This window comes from Pleurodeles waltl, chromosome 3_1 (assembly GCF_031143425.1).
Source record: "Pleurodeles waltl isolate 20211129_DDA chromosome 3_1, aPleWal1.hap1.20221129, whole genome shotgun sequence".
NCBI lineage: Eukaryota > Metazoa > Chordata > Amphibia > Caudata > Salamandridae > Pleurodeles > Pleurodeles waltl.
In genome coordinates this window covers 795097320-795120826 of record NC_090440.1, presented here as the reverse complement: position 1 = coordinate 795120826, position 23507 = coordinate 795097320, and the positions used below count along the sequence as shown (strand labels likewise).

Below are 23507 nucleotides of genomic sequence, written 5' to 3'. Positions count from 1 at the left end.
ACCTGCACCACCGCAAGCACTACTACAGTCAGCAGCACCAGCCCCAGTGGGCAGCCGTCCGAGGCTGTAGGAGAAGGGCTGGAGCCTCCCTCCACCACTGGCAGCACCGGCACCTGCACCGTCACCTGCACCGCCACCTGCACCGCTGCTAGCACCGCCGGAGGCACCGCCACCTGCACCGCTGACAGTAGCATCACTACCAGCAGCAGCAGCCCCAGTGGGCAGCCGGCCGAGGCTGCAGGAGAAGGGCTGGAGCCTCCCTCCACCACTGGCAGCACCCCCACCAGCACCAGCACTACCACCAGTTTGCAGCCATAGCCGCCGCCGAATGGAGTCTAGCCCTGCCTCTATGGACTATCATGCAACCTGGTCCCTGCAAATCTCATGTCTCGGACACCCAGGTGAGGGACTGTGAACTGCCACATCCCAAGTGTTGCATCAATGGGCACAAAGCCCCCTCCAGAACCAGTGGAGATATGCATCCACTCACCCTATCCTAGGCAGGATGAAGCACACTGGGCACAACGCACCCTCCAGAACCAGTGAGATATGCATCCACTCACCCTATCCTTGGCAGGATGAAGCACACTGGGCACAAAGCCCCCTCCAGAACCAGTGGAAGAAGCCATCCACTCACTCCTTCCTTGGCAGGATGAAGCACACTGGGCACAACGCACCCTCCAGAACCAGTGAGATATGCATCCACTCACCCTATCCTTGGCAGGATGAAGCACACTGGGCACAAAGCCCCCTCCAGAACCAGTGGAAGAAGCCATCCACTCACTCCTTCCTTGGCAGGATGAAGCACACTGGGCACAAAGCCCCCTCCAGAACCAGTGGAGATATGTATCCACTTGAGAGATGGTGGCCTTTGCACTCCTCAGGAGCAAGCAGTGGGCAAACCACCCACTAGAGAGACTGTGGCTTTGCACTCCCCAGGATCAAACAGTGGGCAAGCCACCCACTTGAGAGGCTGTGGCCTTGCACTCTCTAGGACATCGCTGTGTGCATGGAGCCCCCTCCAGGAGCAGTGGTGCTATTCCATCTTCCGGCTGAGGTGCCCCCCCTTTCCTGTCCCCTGAGGTGCCTGTGTGTTTTTGACCTGATGCCCCTGCAGTGTTCTCTCTGTATTGAGGTAGGAGTCAAGTGTGGGCTTGCCCTATGAGTTTTGGCCCAGTGGCCCACGGACATTTTGAGTGGACAATGTACTGCCTTATGTACATATTGTATATTTTTGTAAATACTGTTTTTCAAATTATTACATATATTTGACTATTTCTAATATCACTGATTTGGCTCTATTTCTTTTGTCCTTGCGTTCTTCCAGGGGGTTACGGGGTGTGAATGTAATGTTGTTGTATGTGTTTGTGTGTATGGTGTTGTGGGTGAGGGTGGGGTGGGGGTGTTGCGTGTGTGTGTCACTCTCTGTTTACTCCCTCCCTCCCCTGTGTACTAGGTGCAGTACTCACCGTGGTCGTCGCCGCCACCGTTCGCACTCCTGGTAGATAAGGAGGTAAACCAGCATGGGCAAGACGTGCAGCTCGGGCTCCATGGCGTCCTGGTTCTTCGTTGAGTGTCGAGCGGTGAGTGGTTTTCCTTCCAAGTACTGTTTCCGCTGTGCTTTTGATGGCATTGGTACCGCCCCGGAAAAGCTGGCGAAAGGGCTGGTTGTGATGGGGTGGGCGGTACATTGACTTCCGCCTGTCTGTTGGTGGTTACCGCTGCGGTGTTTGTTGCTACCGCCGTGGCGGTCGGAGTGTTAAAGTGGCTGGCTGTGTTGGCGGTTTCCGCCGTGGTCATGATCCCATTTTTTTTACCGCCAGTCTGTTGGCGGTATTACCACCGCTTTAACACCGACCGCCAGGGTTGTAATGAGGGCCTATATCTGGTTGAAAAAATATCATCCACTATTTCCTTAATTTCCTCTAATGCATCAACAGCTCATACGCTACATGATCTTAGTAGATAAGAAATTCAATGTTGTGCATTACAATAAAAAGTAGGATTCCCTATCACTTTCGAGTGTACATAAACGTTGACATGCACACTCAGCTGTAATTGTATATATTTTAGTGTGTCTCTGCTAATTTGTCTTAGTCCCATGTACGCATAATTGCTGGACTGACATATTTTTTCTTTGTTGCATAAGTAGCGTGGTCTGCTTATTAACATTGGTGTTATTGGTTTTTGGATTGTGCATCATGGTGGCATCCCTGAAAAAAGAACACCCCTTCGCAGTTTGCATCATGGTGGCATCCCTGTAGAAAGAACACCCCCTTGCAATTTGCATCATGGTGGAAGCCCTGTAGAAAGAACACCCCCCAGCACTGTGCATCATGGTGCATCCCTGTACAAAGGAAGACCCCTAGCAGCCTCTATTGCTCAACTGCTGGCACTTCATTGTTCACAATGGAAGAGCTGAAGAATGGAAATGAGGTCTGGCCAAGTGCATTAGAACATAATGCTCTTTTAATAAGGTCACAAGCTGACTGCCAAATCTAAATCATGCCCATTGTATTCAGGTATCTCATTTGTCTCTAAGGTCTCAACATGTGTTGCCTGCAGCAGCGTACCCCTTCATTATGTTCTGGCAAATGTTTATTAGGGACTTTCCTACATTGTAAATACTCACACTTTAAATTTTCACTGTAATGGTAGAAGCAGACGCAGGAGGTTCTTTGAATTACAGACACTTGGTTCAGCCATAAGTTTATAATTAGAAGTGGTGCAAGTGTGATATCACGATGATGAAGGATAGCACCCCCTCATCAAAACCATTGCAGAGAAAAACGCATACATTATGTGATTAAATGATTAACAAAGTAAGAAAAGCAGAGCTGGAAATACGCCAGGTGTCTCAAAGGCCTCCTGACCACACCACTGCCTTACCTCATGTAGTCTGTCTCTCCACAGATATTTAATTATAGCTCTCTGTGTTCTCGACTCACATTGTGCCTGTTACATTGCAAGCGAGTGATACTGAATGAAATTATATGTACAAGAATAATTTTTAGAAATTGGGTCTCTAGTTGGCATAGGTATGCACCCTGTCCAAGTAGGGACCAAAATCCTAGTCAGGGTAAGTTAGATACACACCCTAAATTAACCTGTGCTCCCACTCTGGTAAATTGGCACAGAGCAGGCAGGATCAACTTAAGAGGCAATGTGTAAAGTATTTCTGCAACACACTGTTAGAAATGGGGTCTCTGGTTGGCAGTCAGTTTGCACTCTGTCCAACCAGGGACCCTCACTCTAGTTGGGGTAAGGGAGAAACATTGCTCAGATATCCCCTGCTTAACCCCTTGGTAGCTTGGCACAAGCAGTCAGGCTTATCTTAGAGGCAATGTGTAAAATATTTGTACAAACACACACACAGTAACACAGTGAAAACACAAACAAATGACTCCACGCCAGTTTAGAAAAATAGCCAATATTTATCTAAATCAAACAAGACCAAAATGACAAAAATCCAACATAAATATGAATTTTTGAATTAAAAAGAGTCTTAATCCATAGAAATCAATGGATGCATTGTTTTTACGCAACGTACCTGGCATGCATCAAAAATAATGCCACAGGGGCAAGCGTGCGTCAGAAAAGTAAGCAATGCGTCGGATTCCTGACTCGCAATGGAGGCCGTGCGTTGATTCTTCTCTGTTAGGGTAGGCAATGTGTCCTTTCTCTCTCCTGCAGAAGAGCGATGAGTCGATTTCCGGAGGGGCAACCTCGGGTCTGTGCAGGTTCACTATGGTTTTGATGCCCAGCGATTATGCGTGTGAAACCCTGACGCACGATGGTGAAGAGCTGCGCTGGGCAGGTGATGCATCGAATTTGGCAGTCGCAAGCGGATCTTTCGCCGATTTTCCAGCTGTGATGCAGGTGGTGCATAGATTTTCCAGCTGTGATGCAGGTGCTGCCTCGATTTTTCTTCTGCTCCTATCCGGTGAGTGGATTTCAGCCTTGGTTCCACCAGCTTCTACTTTCAAGAGTCCAGGGACTGGATAGGGCACCACTAGGCAGGGTAGGAGTCTCAGCATGAAAGTCCAGCTGCTGGCAGAGGAAGTCTTTGATGGCCCTGAGACTTCAGAACAGGGGACAAGCTCAGTACAAGCCCTTGGAGACACTTCACAAGCAGAAAAACACAGCAAAGTCCAGTCTTTGTCCTCTCTAAGGCAGAAGAAGAAACTGCAGGCCAACCCAGCAAAGCACATTCACAGGCAAAGGGGCAATACTCCTCCAGCTCTTCTCCTTGGAAGATGTTCCTCTTGATCCAGAAGTATTGTAAAGGTCTGGAATTTTGGGTCCACTACTAATATCTATTTCTGCCTTTGAAGTAAGCAAACTTCAAAGGAAAGTTTCTGTTGTTGACAAGGCATGGCCCTAGACGCATACCAGGGGGTTGGAGACTGCATGGTGTGAGGACAGGCACAGCCCTTTCAGGTGTAGGTGTCAGCTCCTCCCTCCCCCACTCTAGCCCAGACTCATCAGAATATGCAGGACACTCCTCGGCTCCCTTTGTGTCACTCTCTAGAGCAGTGGTCTCCAAAGTTTTTAATGCCGCGCCCCCCCAGTTGAAAAATAAAAATCATTGGGCCCCCCTTCAGAATTTTTCACAATTATTTTAGAAAGATGCCAATGTTTAAATATGTCTAAATGTATTTAAACATTGCAGTTAAGTACTGTTACCTTTTTAAAACTGCAATAACATGCTTTTGCTCAAAACAAAGGCATGTTATCTGTATAATATTTCTTTTGGCCAGAGTTTGGCGCCCCGCCTGGGATCACTTGAGGCCCCCCAAGGGGGGCCCGCCCCCCAGTTTGAAGACCTCTGCTCTAGAGGGAATTCACAAACAGCCCAACTGTCAGTCTGACCCAGACGTGGATTCCACAAGCAGGCAGAGGCACAGAATGGTTAAGCAAGGAAATGCCCACTTTCTAAAAGTGGCATTTTCAAACTGACAATCTAAAAACCAATTTTGCCAAAAAGATATGTTTTTAAATTGTGAGTTCACAGACCCCAAACTTCAGGTCTCTATCTGCTCCCAATGAGAAACCACACTTAACAGATATTTAAAGGCAGTCCCTATGTTAACCTATGGGAGGGATAGGCCTTGCAACAATGAAAAACGAATGTGGCAGTATTTCACTATCAGGACATGTAAAACACACCAGTACATGTCCTACCTTTTAAATGCACTGTACCCTGTCCATGGGGCTATCTAGGGCCTACCTCATGGGTGCCTTACATGTACAAAAAGGTAAGTTTTGGGCCTGGCAAGTGGGTCCACTTGCCAGGTCGAATTGCCAGTTTAAAACTGCACACATAGACACTGCAGTGGCATGTCTGAGCCATGTTTACAGGGCTACTCATGTGGGTGGCACCATCAGTGCTGCAGGCTCACTAGTAACATTTGTTTTACATGCCTTGGGCACCTCTAGTGCACTTTACTAGAGACTTACTAGTAAATCAAATATGCCAATCCTGGATAAAACAATCACCAATACAATTTAGACTGAGACCATATGTTCTTTAGCACTGATTAGTAGTGGTAAAGTGACTAGAATCCTAAAGCCAACAAACACTGGTCAGAAAAAAATAGGAGGAAGGAGGTAAAAAGTTTGGAGATGACCCTGCAAAAAGGGCTAGGTCCAACACACACACACATACACACAATGAACACACCACAGAAAGTACTCAATGACAGTTTAGAAACATAGAGAATATTTATCTGAGTAAAACAAGACCAAAATGACAATAATCCAATCATTAGAAGTTGAGACATGAATTTTTAAAGCTTAAATCCAAAACAGTGCTAAGAAGTCACCAGTGTTGAAAAGGCTACTTGAGGTTGTGAGGGACTGGTGCAATTCCAAAGTTCAGGCTGACCGAAATGGAGGGTAGATCGGCTACAGAACCCACGCAGGGTCTGCTGAAACAGTACATTGGATGGAGCAAAGATTCAACGTCGAGGGCACAATGCGTTGGTTTTAATCCTCGCAGTCGGGTCCCATATCGAACTCCAATTAAGTGAATGGGATGTGTCATCGTTGAGCTGCACAGAGCGGTGTTGGGCCGTGCCAACTGTAGGTCCAATAATGTCAAACAACCTCTGCGTTGAAGGGCGATGTGGCAAACTTTTACCGCCACATGAGGTGAAACGTCGGGTTTTGCAGGATTCAGCTGCAGAACCCACTTCAGAAGCTCAGGACTAGAGAGGGGATCCTCAGGCAAGGGACGGACTCACATATGGCAGAGTCCAATAGCATCAGGAGTACATGTCTTGCATTTTACTTACATAGCACCCTGCCCTATGGGCTACCAAGGGCCTACCTTAGAAGTGATGTATATGTAAAAAGGGCGGAGTTTAAGGATTGGCAAGAGGTTTTAAATGTCAGGTCAAAGTGGCAGTGAAATTGCACACACAGGCTCTGTAATGGCAGACCTGAGAAGTGTTTACAGGGTTACTTGAGTGGGTGCCATAATCATTGCTGCAGACTCCCTAGTTTCATTTAATTGACAGGCCCTGGGTATATGGTATACCATTTTACAAGGGACGTACAACTAAATTAATTATGCCAGTTGTGGATACACCAATGTTAACATGTTTAGGGGAGAAGCACATGCACTTTAGCACTGGTTAGCAGTGGTAAAGTGCCCAGAGTCCTAAGGCCAACAAAAAGATACAGCGAAAAACAGGAGGAAAAAGGCAAAAAGTCTGGGGCAAGACCACCCTAAGAATGCCAGGTCTAAAAGTAATGCTATACAAGAAGCCAAAGACTATAATGTATGTGCTAGCAGGTTACTATGGAAAGGCAAAGACATTCACGAGAAGCAGTGAGAGCAATTACGAGTCTCTTCATGCCAAAAGGCAATCAGAGAAGTGGTGTAACACGCAAGGTTGACCTGACTGCAGATGAATCTGACAACATGCAGAAATAGTTAAGTGCATGGATGGAGGCACAAAGAAAATATTCCGAAAAAGAACCAAGCGCAAAAACATTTATAAATTCCTAGATCTGTGGATGTGATAGAAACTTGGCCAACAAAGAGCGGGAGAAGGATATATTGACACCTTGGTGTTTTAATCACAATTGACTGTGAGAGAGGTAGGGATTAGTGGAAGATATTTTTCTGTCGAGGACTGATGAAGGCAAAGAACAAGAGCTGAACAAAGGACATTGTACTTTGCTCCATACAAGAGCCATTGGATTTCTAGCTGAGTCTGAACGGGTTGGTGATATAATGTCATAAAACATGAAACAAGGGTGAAACTTACTTTAGGAAAAGTATGTTTCTGTTCTTCCATTTACGCATAACGAAGGTTGAAAACCTTGTGACAGAAGCTTTGTCCCAAAAGGTGCCCTGATTGCCTTGTTTCTGTCTCTTCATCCTCCTAAGTCTCCGGGAGTACCCGAAGTCAGGCACCAGAAGTCAGGCAGATGAGGAAGAGGATCTACATCAGCCTTGCAAGAACTTCATAAGGAATGAGAGGGTCTTTTTCAAAAAGGCTGATGAGGCAATCACGAAAGCAACAGAAGTGACAGGCAAGAACAATAACGAAGAGATGTGGGAAATAAACGTACACTCTTAGACGGTGTGGCCTTGTCGTATCCATACACAGCTGCCTAATTGTTATTTTTCTCTATAGTCCATAATAAAAGAAGTATGAAGGGTAGTGATGTCACCTCTGCTCTGCAGGTCGATGGTAGTTTGCAGCTCATAGCCACCACGGGTAAGTGGCTGTTTTGTTTATTCTGTTTATTTGAGGGATACATGGAGAGGAGAAGCCTTTCCAGGATACTGGCCACAGGACCGTGGATCCGACGACTTGGGTCCTCTTGTGTTTGTTTGGTGGTGCATCTACGCTTTGCGTCAACATACAATAAATATCTCGAAAAACATAACCATTTGTCCGGAACTTTTCTGCGCTGCTACATGCGTGCTGTCTCCATGAAGCATCTTGGGCACCCACTGAACTACTTAGTAACCCCACTGATTCAAAAGAAAGAAACATTTAGCATTTGCTTGTTTTAGTAATAATATATAGTTTCTACCTGATACAATCTGCATATTATGCAGCAGATTATGAGGCAAATTCAGCAAACTGGAAATCTTGCACAAACAATTAATTAAGATGACAAAATATGCCATAGATAGATGTTGACCTCGGGACATTGAGGTGTGATATTGGGAGGCTGAATAGACTTGAGTGAACGACTGGTAATCCACTGGTTTCCACTGGTCCCAAAATGAATGTAGGAATGCAAGGGATTAAAGGAATGGGTTCAGGCCTATGCTTCTTCTGTGAGTAACAGTCAGGCTGGAACTAACGCAGGGAAACGTGCGACAGGCGGCGAGGCTGAAGGGATACAGAGTATGGGAGCAACATTCACACTGTGGTTGTACCGGTCTCTGGAGAGAGGAGCGGGAGTGGAAGGCTGGGGAAGAGCTGACACATTCCTATCATCGTGTCGGGCATGGGGAAATGAGGCACGAGGAGTTAAATGTATGTCCAGAATCACACGAACTAATCAGGCGACGGAGCTGGGATTGGGACGTAAATCTCGCGGATCCATAAGCAACACTTTGGAACACTGAACGAGGAGCGGTCTGAAGCATTTAAGATTTACATTTTATCTATTTTCAAGAGATCAGCGCACCAAAAAATATGATTAGCTTCACGAAATACCCGAAAACATGAAATCAGAAATGTGTCACTTGTAGATCACATTTAATTGTGTTTCGACATTTTACGTAGCACCATGTCAATCCGTTAATCTGCAACAGGGGCGCTACTAGACCCACATTTTGTGGGGGTTGTTTAACATTTTTAAGTGGAGGCGGAGCCAGAATCAGAACCCATATCGAAAAATACTTGTGGCACCCTTTAACTTTTATGGTACGTGCGCAACATAGAAATAGACATTTCGGGGGTTATTCTAACTTTGGAGGAGTGTTAATCCGTCCCAAAAGTGATGGTAAAGTGACGGATATACCACCAGCCGTATTACGAGTTCCATAGGATATAATGGACTCGTAATACGGCTGGTGGTAAATCTGTCACTTTTCCGTCACTTTTGGGACGGATTAACACCTCCTCCAAAGTTAGAATAACCCCCTAAATGCACAATATTTCATTTTTAGGCACACTCGGCCTGTAACATTGGTCTCAGTTTACTATTATGGTTGCCACCTTTACTAGGCAAAGGTACCAGCAAGCTGTTCACGTTTTAACATTCTGGAAATGCTGATTCATTAGTAGAACTTAATATGAAATTATCTGTAATAGTTTTTAACACATCCTTATTGTCTTTGTTTACTTTATCAGTCAGTCATTGAGGCAAACATACATTAAAGTGTTTTCTTCTTACATTTACTGTTTAAACTATGTACTGATAAGAGTAAAATACTGGCTTTTATGTATCAGCAGGTACATTAAAATACCAGTCATGCGTATAAAAAACATCCAGGTGGCAACCATACTTACTTTACTTTACAGGGGGTTTCTCGCAAGGAATTTTAGAAAAATTAATAGAAAATGCTGAAATATAATCCAGGTTTGGCTACATTGGTCTGAACCCAACTGGACTTCAAAAACATCTTTTGCTATATATTTGGGCACCCTCCACATTTTAATTGGTGGGAAATGGTACAGTTTAAGCACATTGGTATAGTTATTTTTCGTTCATACTACTTTTCCAAGCATACAATACACAATACTTGCCGAATTGTATGTTGGTACACTGTATAGGGAAAGTATGCATCACATCCTAACTCTAGAACACTCAGAATTGAAAAGCTGTACTCCAGCATACCCCTGTCATCGAGTACTTCTAGTTCTGATGTGCTCGGGAATGCCCCTAGTCTGTGATGCATTCCTCATTTGGAAAGATGTTGGCACTAATAACACAGGAAGCCCAGATATTGAGCATAGATTGTGATAATCACTCTTGCTCCCACTCAGAGCACCTGGATCTCAACTAGAGGTATGGAGTGGCATCTACTATAACTGGCTTGCCATTGGGAAAAGCGCCCGCACCAAAGTGGGGGGGCGCGGCCCGTTAGGGGTCGGGGCCTTCAAGGCCCTGGGGCACTCCCCCTCTTTTCTCACGTTCTCGCCAGGTGTCCATGGTGTCGGCCGGGTTTCCGCCCACGCGCCTCGCGAGGCGTTGGGGGTGGAAGTTTAGCAGGGGGCATGTCGTGGGGCCGACGTTCGCTGTTGCGGCCGGATCCGGCCGCCGCAGACTGGTGGGGGGCTATTTAAGAGCCCCCCCAAGAAGGCTAGTCCTTCTTTACCTGTGTGCGGCGGCCTGGACCTGCACAGCGGCCCGCGATTGTCCCACCCACCCGCTCCCTTATGTTAGCAGTTTTTGGAAGTAAGGTTTGGGAAGTTGAGATATAAATGTGACTAGAAACAATAGGAGGGGGTCCCCAAGGTGGGGTCCCCGGGAGGACATCTGGGATGGGATCCTGAAGTTCTGAGCCAACCAGCGGATGTATACACCAGATCAGGGGGTAAGAGACCTCAGATCGCTGGGGGGAACATGGGGCTCCAGCTCTTGGCTCTCCCCATTACACCCCAGGGCTGATTGGTGTTTGGAGGGGGGGCGGAACCCAAAACATGAGGACAAGGTAAGGTGTAGTCAGGGTAACCGCCCCTCCTACGGATACAGGTGAGACATGGGTCACCTGTGTGGTCCAATGGTGGTTCAGGACAGGAAGGGATCTTGTCAGATTGATTTATGGTCACAAGAAATTCTCGTTAACATGTAAATAAAAATGTTTTCTTAAATGATTAACCTTTGCTATACTTGCTATTAACATTTTGGCTTGTTGAGTTATGAGATGTTTTGAAATATGTCTTTAAAAATAAAATAACCTCTTCCAACGATAAGAACTTGTCGCTCTGTGTATTCCTGGCGGGGGTAGTGTGGGCCGTTTTGGAGGCCTCCGGATCCTATGGTATCCCGGGACTGCTCTTATTCCTCCTAGCCTCAGTGTTGAAGAAGCCAGGGGCAGTATAGGGGTATAAGGAAGTAAACATACTTTTAAAAGTTACTTGCCTCAAGACAACCTCTGTGTAATAACCAGGAGGCTTTTGAGGAGCCTACCATTGGTCAAATGTCAATATATGATAAAAAGTGTGTGACAATTTCTAACCCCCTTGCAGATTTTGTGAATCGTCGTACATGAAACAACATAAATAATAGCCAAACAACGCCATTGAACTCTAGTTGCAGCAGAACATTATATAACAGTATATAGTAGTATTTAATCTTATGATAATATTTGGAATGTGTGCATGAAGAATAACTGCTACCAACTTAAGTGAGTTTAATTCTCGACAGATGGCACAATGAGGAGTCAACCCTTGGGTCCAAAAAAGGGGATCATGAAATACAACTCCCTGAGAAAGCTTAGTAGCAACATTTGTTAAAACTTCTAGAAAGAATGGTAAATTCATGTTACCTATTGGCGTCAAGCAGGACTGATGAGGCTAAAACAGAAGAAAGACAAAATATCGTCTCACCAAAAAATTGTGTCCTAAGTATTTTTTCCAGAGATATCACCACTATTGTAATTAATAATTAAAAATCGAAAACTAATAGGGTGATATTTCTGTCTAACAATATTTTACTAGCAATATTCTGACATACAGTTCTGGGAACTTTCCTGGAGTTTTCGGGCAATCAGGGGTTACTGGGTTCCTATTGTGTCAATGAGAGCAACGTACAACTAGTGCCTGGGGGCTTAACCATCTGTTGGAACCAAATCTGAACGTCAAGTGCACACTTTTGGCATGCCATCCATGGGCGTAGGAAGTGTGGGGGACGCGGGGGATATGTCCCCCCCAGATTTTGGAGTGGGGGCGACACGGGGGACAAGGGTGGGGGGGACGAGGGGACAGAAGAATTTTCCCTTCTCTTCTGTATTTCGCAGGGCCATTAGCGCATGAAAGCGCTACCTATAATGGCCCTGCACTTGACCTGTGACCTGCCTCCAGGACACTTGCCCTCCTCTCCTTTGTTGTGCTGCAGCACACAAGGGATTCTTTCTCACCTTGCCCCACAGCCGCCTGCAGTCTGCACTTCTGAGAACAAAGGGAGACGAGAGGACCTTTGTTGATTGCTGTCTGCATCCAGTCCCTCCTGAGCCCTATCCTTCCCTTCCCTTGAAAATCGAACCCTGAAGACAGCAGCAAAACTTCTGAAGATAAGGAGGTTTGGGTAATTAAATAAAGTATTGCCAAGTAACTCCCTTTCTTTTTAAATACAGTGCTGTGTTGCAGAGTATCTCCCTTTCTAAAAACAGTATTGTTGAGTTACTAGAGATATGAGCAGGGCGGGCTTTAGCGCGCTAGTGGCACCCTGTGCGCCAATGAATGTTAGGGCCCCCCTTTCTGCCACCTCTCTCTCACTCTCTTCTCTCCTCTGTCTCCAGCTTGCCTGCCCCAGTGCTAATTATTGTCCCCTAAGTTGACATCCTGCCCCCCCAACATTTCTATCCCCTGTCTCTCCCTCAGCCTTCCTGGTATTTGTGAAAGCCCGCTCTGAAGGTCAAGGGCTGTCTGTAAATCTCATTTCCTGCCAATGGCCTGTGGATGCAAAGCCGGCACTGTAGCAGGTCACAGGCTTTACAGGACTTAACAGGCTGTGGTGGAACAGAGCCTGGCACTGCTGGATAGACAGCGGAGAGACTAGCACACAGCACGGGTCCCAGGAAGAACCAGATGGCCTGAGAGATGGACAGGGCTAGGTAAGGCAGCAGGGCCAGCTCTAGGGCGATGCAACTGGTGCTGCTGCACTGGGTGCTGACTTAGGATGGGGGTGCTGTGTTTGCAAGTATATTGTGACTTTAAAAGCACCTGCTTGGTGTTCCTTGCCACCAACAGTTTCAGGCAACAATAAAAATCTCAAGATAATTCCGGTGATTAATGGTGTTCCTGGAGAGAGATTGAAGTTTTGTCTAGTCGGAGTTTTGACTCATCATAACGTACAGGGTTACTATGCCTGCTACAAAGAACGTCTACATGCAGATCACAAAGTGTATATAATGTGAATAGGTCAGTGAGTTACTGCTTTTGTCCGATGCAGGAAAGTACCCTCTTTTTGGCATGGTTACCCCACTTTTTGCCTGTTGTCATTATGTTTTGACTGTGTTCACTGGGATCCTGCTAACCAGGACCCCAGTGCTCTCTCCCATTACATTTGGTTGCTTGGACCACACACACCCCACATTTGGCGTACTGGTGCCCCTTATAATTCCCTAGTATATGGTATCCAGGTACCCAGGGCATTGGGAGATCAGGGGTGCCCCATGGGCTGCAGCATGCATTATGCCACCCATAGGAGCCCATGTAAACTGTGTCTGCAGGCCTGTCATTGTAGCCTGCGTGAAAAGGTGCTTGCACCCTTTCACTTCAGGCACTGCACCAAGTCACTGTAAGTCACTCCTATGGCAGGCCCTCCTAGCCCCAGAGGGCAGGGTGCAAGTACCTGTGTGTGAGGGCACCTCTGCAGGAGCAGAGGTGCCCCCACAAACTCAGCTCCATTTTCCTGTACCTCGTGAGCGTGGGGAAGCCATTTTACGTGTGTACTGGACATAGGTCACCACCAGCTCCATAATGGCAACTCCGAAACCTGGGCATGTTTGGTAACAAACATGTCAGAATCATACGCCAATCCTATTGTTAGTATTGATTGTATGATTCCATGCACTTTGGGGGCTCCTTAGAGGATCCCCAGCATTGCTCCTATCAGCTTTCTAGGCTTTTCTGGGCAGCCCATGCTTCTGCCACCCCTCAGACAGATTTCTGCCCTCCTTCTGCTGCTTGAGCAGCTCATGCCCAGGAAGGCAGAACAAAGGATTTCCTTTGGAAGAGGGAGGCAACACCCTTTCCCTTTGGAAATAGGTGTTACAAGGCTTGGGAGGGGTAGCCTCGCCAAGCTACCGGTATGCTCTGGATTGCATATTTGGTGCCCTCCTTGCATAAACCAGTCTGTACCAGTTCAGGGACCTCAGCCTCTACTCTGGTGCCAAACTGGACAATGGAAATGGGCGTAACCACTCCCCTGTCCATCACCACCCCATGGGTGGTGCCTGGAGCTCCTCCAGGTGGCCACTTGATTCTGCCATCTAGAACCCAAGGTGGGCAGAGGCCTCTGTGAGCATCTGAGTGGCCAGGTCAGGCAGGTGATGTCACAGCCCCCTCCTAGGTGGTCACCCTGCTAGTTGACCAATCCCCCTTTCTGGGCTATTTAGGGTTTCCCTCTTCGGTGGGTCCTCAGATTCAATGTGCAAGATTCCAGCAGGACTCCTCTGCAACGTTTAGTTTGACTTCTGGCCACTGGAACCGCAACTGGACTTCACAGGAACCTACAATCTGCAGCTCCAGCAACGACTTCGCCCTGCAACATTGTTTCTCTGGCTCCTTCCAGCAACTGCAACATTTGCCCGGCTGTGCTTCCTCTGATGGCAGCAAGTCTTCATTCTGCATGAGAAGAAAGAAGGAAAATTCCTTGGAGTGAAGGAGTCACTTAGCTGCATCCGCAGGCACCAACTGCAACAACGACAGGCTGCGTGGATCTCCTCTCGTCTTGAGCTGCGTGGATCCTGAATCAGGGGTGGTAGTCTGGAGTGGTCTCCTTGGTCATCTCTACCAGCTGTCCAACTTTGGAGTCGGTAGGTCCTTGCCTTACCATGCAGGACAGTACCCCCATGCACTGCGTCTCTTGCAGTTACCAAGGCCTGTTGTTTTCTCCTCCAAGGGATCTTCAGGCTCCATGTGGCCCCAGCCCCCAGCACTCTTCTCTGTGAAGCACAGCCCTCAACGCGCTTCGCCTGCGACGTAGGACCTCTCTCCAGGTGTGCTGCGTGGGCCTCTCTGCAGCTCTTGGGCCCCTTGCCTGTAGGTCTTCTGTGGGGGTTGCCTCTCCTTCTCCAGACTCTCTGCCTTGCTGATGGTCACCTGGGACTCCCCTCCATGGGTTGAGTCCCCCTGGACCTTGCTGGTCCCCGGCAGCTCCACTTTTGACCTACTGCGGCATTTGTCTTTGCCAAGGCTTGCTGGTGGGTTTTCCACACCACAGACTGACTGCAATTCTTCATTCGGCGTGGGACATCGACTGCATCAGCTAGGAACTCTTCATCTGCTCCAGTGCTGCATTGCTGACCGTCTTCTCCCCCGTCCACCAACTCCTGCATCCACAGATGGGCGGGTAGTGGCTCCTGTCACAACCTGACACTCCTACGTAAACTGGATTTGGTCCCCTTATTTCCCAGGTCTTCCTCTTCCAGGATCCACCTCTAGTTTTTTGCAGTCTTGCCTGCGTTTTGCAATATCCTTCTCTGAAGTCCTTTTGGTGGGTTGGGGAAAAACCAGTAACTTACCTCTTTTCTCATGGTCGCTGGGGGGCATTCTGGTACTTACATTTGGGGTTTCCCAGTTCCCGCAGCTCTCCTCTACTGATTACACTTCCTTGCATGGGGACCCGGCTTTCGCATTCCACTTTTTAAGTATATGGTCTGGTCCCCTCTAGGCCTTCATTGTTGCCTATTGCTTTTCACTGTTTTCTATTGCTTTTTATGCCAATTTCTGATTGCTACTGTACATATAACAGTGTGCTATTTACATCCTATTGGAGTATTGCCTATCTAGTTTTTTAGTGTTTGTGGCACTGTAATAAGGAACCTTTAATTTCGTAACACACATTTCTTTCATATGTGTAAGTGTTGTGGGACTACAGTGGTATTGCATGATCTTTGCATGTGTCGTAAATAAGTCTTGGCTGCTCATCCACAGCTACAGACACTGTCTACACTTCACTAATAAGGGGATACCTGGACCTGGTATAAGGTGATAATACCATAGGTACTCACCACACACCAGGCCAGCTTCCTACATCAGAGAGCCCGCTCCTTTTTTGTCACCTGCAATTTATAAATGATAACTGAATATAGAACAGTGAGCAATGAACTCATCAAAGAGCTGCATGCAAACATCAAGGTATAGATTAGAGCGTCATGATTTCCCCCCACTTTTTGATTAACTTAATGTTGCAAAACAAGTTAATTTGAGCGCAAATCCATTCTTAATATTAAAGAGAGCCCCCAACCATGGTGTTATGTTTTTAATTCAGAGTTTGCGCTTCTCCAGATAAAGCACTCTGAAACTATACCTGCTACCAGTATGGATGACCTGTGACACCTACACCTTGTACTCCTCTGTCTTATGTAACATTTCATATACAATGATTCACACATATATGATGATTGTCTCTGCGTAATGTCTGTGTGATGTAAAGTGCTTTGACACCCTAGACTGGTATGAGGGCTGAATGATGGAACAACACATGCGTATATCATGCATGCCTTAACATTGCGGTCTCAACAACGACCGCGTCTTTACTACTCATGCCTTTACAACAAATTGCTGTAAAAGAATGTTTGGTAAAGGAACATGCGTGGTAAATTCTCCTAGCCCTGCCCCCTTACACCTGATACCATACTCCACCCCTCCAAGCACTTATAACTGCCCCTGCCCTGAGCCCTAATCCCCCTGTCATGAGCCCTAAAAGTAACCCTACCCTGTCCTTAAAACTACCCAGCCCCCAGTCTGAACCCTAAAACCTACCCTGAACTGCCCTAAAAACTACCTTGACGCCTCTGCCCCCCTGAACCCTAAAACCTACTCCGCTCTGTCCTAAATACTACATGACCCCCACCCTGTTCCCTAAAACCTACCCCACCATGCTAGCCCCATATCTGTGGTAATGGCAGCGTGGTCAATGCATTGCATTGCATTGATTGCCTTGTAAGAGATATTTCCCGGTATGAGTGGTGCTATAAAACGAATGAAATGCATCTGAGAGAGAGTTGTGATGGATTGTAGTGAGGGAATCCGTGGCGGAGGTGGTCACTGGGGGGCGCCATCAAACAATGTCGCACAGGGCGCCACCAGCATTAAGGCCGGCCCTGTTAGACAGCACAGCAGTTCACAGGAAGGCGGCAGCACAGGGACTGCCACTTGACAATCAGACAAGGACCTAGCAGCAATCATAGGCCTTACTGACCTTCACAGGCAGGCGGGGGGCCAGAGACTGACACAGCCTGACTAGAAAGAAAGCTCCTAACAGGCAGCACAGTGCATTGCAGGCAGCACAGGAATCGACAGGAAGCACTGCGCCCAGCAGGCAGTACATGCCTCTTAGGACTTCACACAGGCAAACAGCAGCACAGAACTTGTCGCTGCCTAATAGGCAGCCAGGGGCCAAGCAGACAGGGAATTGATGGCCGCACAGGACTCGACTGGAGGCAACCGCCTCCTCCCAACGCGCCCTCCCCCCCCACGTCAACCCTTCTGGGTGCAAACTTTGTGCAGAGGGCCTACCTCAGGGTTGTCCCTGTCCCCCCCAGAAATTTTGTGTCTCCTACGCCCCTGATGCCATCTGCATGGTATCGAGGTCTAGCAGTTCAGGGCTTACTAAGGGAGTTGGTGAGAGGTTATAGACTCAGAACTCAACAAACAGCAAAAAACAATAAATTACAATCTGACAGTACTTTTGTTTAAAAGGAGATAATACTTTATTACTATCATACACACAAAACAGAATCACTGTATACGGAGGGCATTCATCAGGAGAATGGAAAACAGTACCCATGGCAATATGTGGGTACAGTCTGTAGTGGTAAAATGCAGTGGCCATTGGACCTCAATAGACTGTAGTAACACAAAATGAACCAATCTAGAAACACCGGCCTGGGAGACTGATTCTCCTGTAACTGGAAAAAAAAGGCCAGCCCTACCAGGATTGGTATCACCCCCGCCAGTTGGTCCTCTACAGCCTGGTAAACTGACAATACAGCCCTGTGCTGGGTCACAATCTTTACTGAAGAAAGATGCCACCAGCACTCGTGCATGATAATCATGCAGTGGGTAGGGGCCAAAAGCTACATCCTACCATGATGAATCTGATGCAGGTGTACATCTTCTCTAGAAAGATTCCTCCATTCCAACATCAGCCATTCAGAATACTTCCATATGGATAACTTTCAGGCAGAAAAATGTCTTCCTATTAATATCAGATTAACCTTAAAAATGTGAAGCTGGTACTCAAAAGCTTATATTATTTTGGAATTGTCTACCAGCCAATATGCTTAGTTGGTATAGCCCCAGTAGTGCATTGCAGTCATCCAAACTGCCCATGCTGGCTTTTCATCAGATTAAATGAAATGGAAATGTCACAACCACGCAAACCAATAGTCCAGGGACACAGAAATCAAGCCCTGTCCTCTCCTTGTATAACCAAAGAAAAGCAACCAGCAGCACAACACTGGAATTCTGCAGGGTAAACGGACTGCCTTATAGCAAAGCCAACCTTTACTCTGAGCAAACCACCTGCATCGCTGCTGCATACTCCTCCTCTGCCTGTCATCACTTCTGTGTGCATAAGGCTGTATACTCAACCTACTCAAAGTGCACATTAAAAAAGATAAAAGGTATCACAGTCATTTGAGAAAACATGTCCGATGTAATAATCAACTATCTATAGTGAAGTGTGCGCCAAAAGAAGAAACTCATGTTCAGTCAGTACCCAAATTCATAAAGTGTGCAGTAGTCCACAAATCCATTACTACTGCAAGTTCTGTAAGTTTGGTTGCTGTCCAGTAATCATGAAATGGGCATGACATTAAGCTTCTGATACAATGTGCGCTTCATTACATGCCTCTCACACATGAATCTGATCCCAATCAAATGTCCATTTGCTTTAATGAACGTAAATATTGAAAAGCTCATGTAGGTTCATTCTGAGTGTTATTTTGAACCAATAAAGTACACTTTACACCAAAGAACAGACATTTAGATCAGTAAATACACATTTACAGAAAGAAAGAAATATTTTTTTTAATATATTTTTATTGTGTTTTTACACATAAACCACAGATGGCAATGCAATCACTTGCCACCAATACCAGCACATAGAATTTTGAAAGAGAAATCTTACAGCCATCAATGGTGCAGTAAATTAAGATCAATACAATGCACAATAAGTAGTACAATAGTCACGATCATCCCATCTGGCCGCTGGTCGTCCCCAACTGGGTACCTGCACACCCCAACCACGATCCTGATACATAGTGTGTTCTCCACCATCCCGGTATTTTATCAAACTTACGGAGTTAGCCTCAACTTTGATAGTTACTTTTTCAGCAGCCATGTATATCAATTCCCCTTCTCCATTCCTGTGTAGAAGGTATTTCCGGTGCTCCCCAGTATTTAGCCACATCTCTCTTAGCCACTACGAGGCCCAGCATGAAAAAGGCTAGTTTAAAGCAGGGAAGGTCAACGTCATTGGGGATCCCCAGCAGCAGGAAACGCGGCTCATGCTGGAGCGAAACCTCCAATGTCACCGAGAGTGCCCTATCTCAGAACAGTGTATCTGGTTTCTTGGGCATTCATATATGGTATGAATATAGGACCCTATGGCATCTCCACATCGGAGACAGGCAGGGGAGGGCACCCTTCTCATACCATGCAGTCTGCGGCGGTCAAGAGATACTCTATGAAGTATTTTGAATTGTATCAAGCGCAGACGTACCTTAATAGCTACCTCCCGTGAAGGAATGAATATTCATTCAGTTGTGACACAACATCATATTTAGAGGAGACAAATAAAGCTACAAAGTGCATGCACCACGAAAGAATCCATATCCATTCAGAAAATATAATATTTCCTGCAAATGCCCTTCCCTATTCAAACATGGAAAGGATATGTGATAGGCTGGACAACACTTGTACTGTACTGTGCAATACGTAAATCTACCAACTCACTGTCATTCAAGTCATATAAACGTTTCAATCAGAGTTAAGAGTACAATGGGTGTTGAATATGGCTCATAAAAGTATGTTGCAAAGGTACTGAAATACAGCAGTTAAGGTGTTTTTGACAAAACATATTACACTACTACACTAAACTAAACTAATTCTGACTGACCACCAGCAATACTGAACATCTTGTGACGCGACTAGGGATTAACCAGGAAGAGTTCCAGTATTATGATATTTTGTAATTAAAAAACACCTTAATTGTGCATTTTGGCACTTTTTAAACCTTTTTAGGTGTTCTAATATAAACCTGTTGTAACCTTAACTTTCATTTAAATGTTTTTTTCACTCAACAGATATTTCATTTCCCCTACAACATAACATTTACCAACAGCAAATGTTGTACAGTTTTACAGCACTCTTAATGATATGTTCTGTGAACTCAATGTATCTACCTTAAAAGGATAAACGGCTAGATACCACCGTGAGAATCAAAACCCACTGCAGGTTAGCAGTGGAGTAGCCTGGGTACTATGGGCCCTAAAGAAAGTATTGAAGAATGTTCCAGATCCTTGATTAGCTAGTAAAAGACAGGTATAATTGGATTATAGAGGGCCCCTTGCATTGCAAAGCTCAGGTGACATTTCACCTGTGGCTCCTTAAATAGCTCTTTCCTTGCAAGTTTTCCCAATATGGCACAACTATGGTACAGTTGTGTGATCATTGCAATATGATAGAATTATTTAAATGTTTCAATGGCTGAGAAGTATTGAGTTGTTCAGCGCTCCAGATTTTGAGTGGCCTAAAAAAAAAGAGGACATTAAAGATACCACTATTTCCATACACAATTTGAATTCAGGCTCTGTCTTTAAAATGTCTTTTGCTGGGAGCTTTTTTCTTTGTCTTTTGAACTGGGAGTGTTGGAGGGAACCACTTAGTTTTCTTTGCAGATGGAAAGGCAATAGATAATAGCCCTTTTGCACACAAACTGTGATTTCACACTTCCTCACTGAACGCTTCAAGTAACCGAAGTCACTGCTCCTTTTCTTTGAACAGAAAGGATTAGACGGAGTGCGCATATCACGAGCTCACTGAAGATATAAAAAAGAAAACTAACACAGACCCTTCAAGCCTGTATTTTCCGAGGCTGAGTGGGGGCTTACCAAACTTGAGAGAGGCAGCCCCAACCCAACTAAAACTGATGGGGGTCGCGGTGGCGCTAAAGCCCTTTCAGCACAATGGGCGCCCGATTGCAAAGCCTGTTACTCAGCCTTACACGTAAGGGGTTTGTTGTCTTGAGAGTTGAGAAGAAACATGCTAATTTGTTCAACAGCAACCTCTCCTACTACTGTCCAGGCTACCCTTTGCAATGGCTTAGCCTTGTGATGGGAGGGTGAGAGAGGATATGAGGGGGTGTTACACATCATCACAACAACAGTAGCTAGCCAGTGTGTCAAGGGCCACAGAGGAAGAAAGAGAACGCCTCTGGGCTGCTGTTTGAATTATAAAATACGGAAATAAGTATGGTTCAATAGGTGCTTCAGGCCACTGAGCCCCGGTGTCACTGCACCTGCTTCACCGATGGAAGCTACGCCCCTGCGAAAAGCCGTCCACAATCCACATTCCTGTGCCAGTGGTCTCGAAGGGACGTGCAACAAAATAACCTTATTGTGATGGGATGTGACGTTGGGAACACTTTTAAAATGGAATATATAAAAAGGCTACTGACACTTTGGGTTGGAACCATGGTTGCCTCCTTACCACCACTGACCACAGCAGAGATCATGTGCAGTCAATGCGCACTGCCCCCTTAGTCGAAAAAGGTCCTAATGAGGGCCAGCCCTAGAGGTGGACTACACTGCGGCCGCTCCCAGCTGAGAAACCGACCTTTGACATTGTGTGCAATATTCACTCACCACTCCCAAACTATGCTCAACACCTCTTGCTAACACGTGTTTAACCCAACACTTCAATATGATCACTAATATTATACACATGCCATCTGCTAACCGAGGGATGTTTCATTAAAACCATGTGTAAGCAAGAAATAAACTTATTTTGTGATACATTAGTATGCGTAAGAATTCACTCGTGTATTCGGCATTCATTAGTCTGTATTTTAATAAACGGATGCGACAAAGAGGTGTCCCCCGAAGCAAGTAAACGATTCGTAATTGCATGCTCTGCGGAGACATGGCTGCGCTTCACATTATGAAAACAAATCTAGACAATTTGAACAAGGCAGCACTATAATTAAAACGTATAAATGTCACAACAATAATTGTGTACTTCCCTCCACGGATAAGGTTTCCTATTGTAAATCGCCCACTAAGGAGGACCAGAGGGGAGAGAACAAAACGAAGGAAACAGTAATTGCCAGCTGTTGATTCCCGACAGTAATTGGGCAATGAAGCTTAAAGAACCTGTTCTGCCAATCTCCCAAAACATGAGAAACGAACATCAAACATCACATGGTCTCAATCTATGGTATCTTAGTACCTCAAAACACAGGCGAAGAACACTAGTGCTAGCGTTCTAAGCATTCTGATTGGCTCAGCCCATTTGAGCGTTTCATATGGGGGCTACTACTATGTCTCCCTGTGTAGATACATATATCTCCCCCTATCTAGTCACAACATTTGTAAAATGAGATGTTCTTAGGGGAAAGTAAAAGATGAGGGACGGGTGTAATTAGTGAATACTCACAGTGTCCTTTGATGTCCCCAGTTTCTTCAGGCCGTCCAGAGGCAGCAGGTCGGCCGAGTCCTTGTGCATGAACTGCACGGACTGCTTCATCCGCCTCTGTTGCCGTAGTGATGCTGCCTCCCTGATCTCGGCCTCCTTCCTGCCCGGGTCCGTCAGCATGCCCGAGTAGAACATCTCGCTGCGAGCCCCTCCACGAGCTCCAAGCCGCGCGCGCTGATACAAGTGTCTGCCCTTGGCACGAGCTCCAAGCCGCGCGCGCTGATGCAAGAGGGTCCACGAGCCCCTTTACGAGCTCCAAGCCGCGCGCGCTGATACAAGTGCCTGCCCTAGCCACGAGCCACTTCACAGTTCCAAGCCGCGCGCGCTACCAGTGACTGGCCTTTCGAACTAGTGTTGAAAGACTATCAGTCGCCCAGCCAGTGCTGCGGGAGGAGGAGACGTCATCTGGGAACACGGGGCTGCAAATAAACATCCTCTGACAGAACTTGGATGCAAAAGGAAAACCACGCTAACTCTTTATTGGCTGAGCCAGACACAGCATCTGAAATGACAGCAACTAATTGGAAAATGCACTTGCAAAGCGGACTTGTCATTAAAAAAAAATAGGTTGCACGTGCAAACCTCCCACGCGACTGCTTACGAGGGAGTATCGAACACCAGACTAAGAGCAGAATAAAATGACGAAATATGCCCTTGTTTAAGTATCTTTACAAGAGAAGGCATACATAACAAACATTGACAAAGGAAACAGAGTTCAATTTTGCATACGTAACTGCACTCACGCACCTTGACATCTCATATAGTGGTACCGATCATACGCGTGTATAAGTGCAATACATCTTGTCTACAGTCAATCTCATTTCCAGATATTCACAATCGCCACACTGTTCACGAACACCCACCCGCGCTCAGACACAAGCAGGCAGACAGACCGTCTGACCGCGAATCCGCCAATGCACACAGTCACAGATCGAC

At 46.3% G+C, this 23507-nt stretch overlaps 1 protein-coding gene across 2 annotated transcripts in view; it reads right to left on the bottom strand.

Annotated features, from left to right (window-relative positions):
- Nucleotides 1-23080, bottom strand: part of NRIP3 (nuclear receptor interacting protein 3) — a 294860-nt gene extending 271780 nt beyond the window's left edge. The window contains exon 1 of one of the 2 annotated variants that reach the window (XR_011201434.1): nt 22533-22942. Coding sequence is in view for 1 of the 2 variants with exons in the window: in XM_069223652.1 (XP_069079753.1) it covers nt 22533-22706 (174 nt within the window). In the remaining variant the exon portion in view is untranslated. Of the gene's footprint in view, nt 1-22532 lie in introns of both variants that reach the window. The other variant, XM_069223652.1, reaches the window with a different exon arrangement.
- Between the last annotated feature and the right edge of the window lie 427 nt (nt 23081-23507).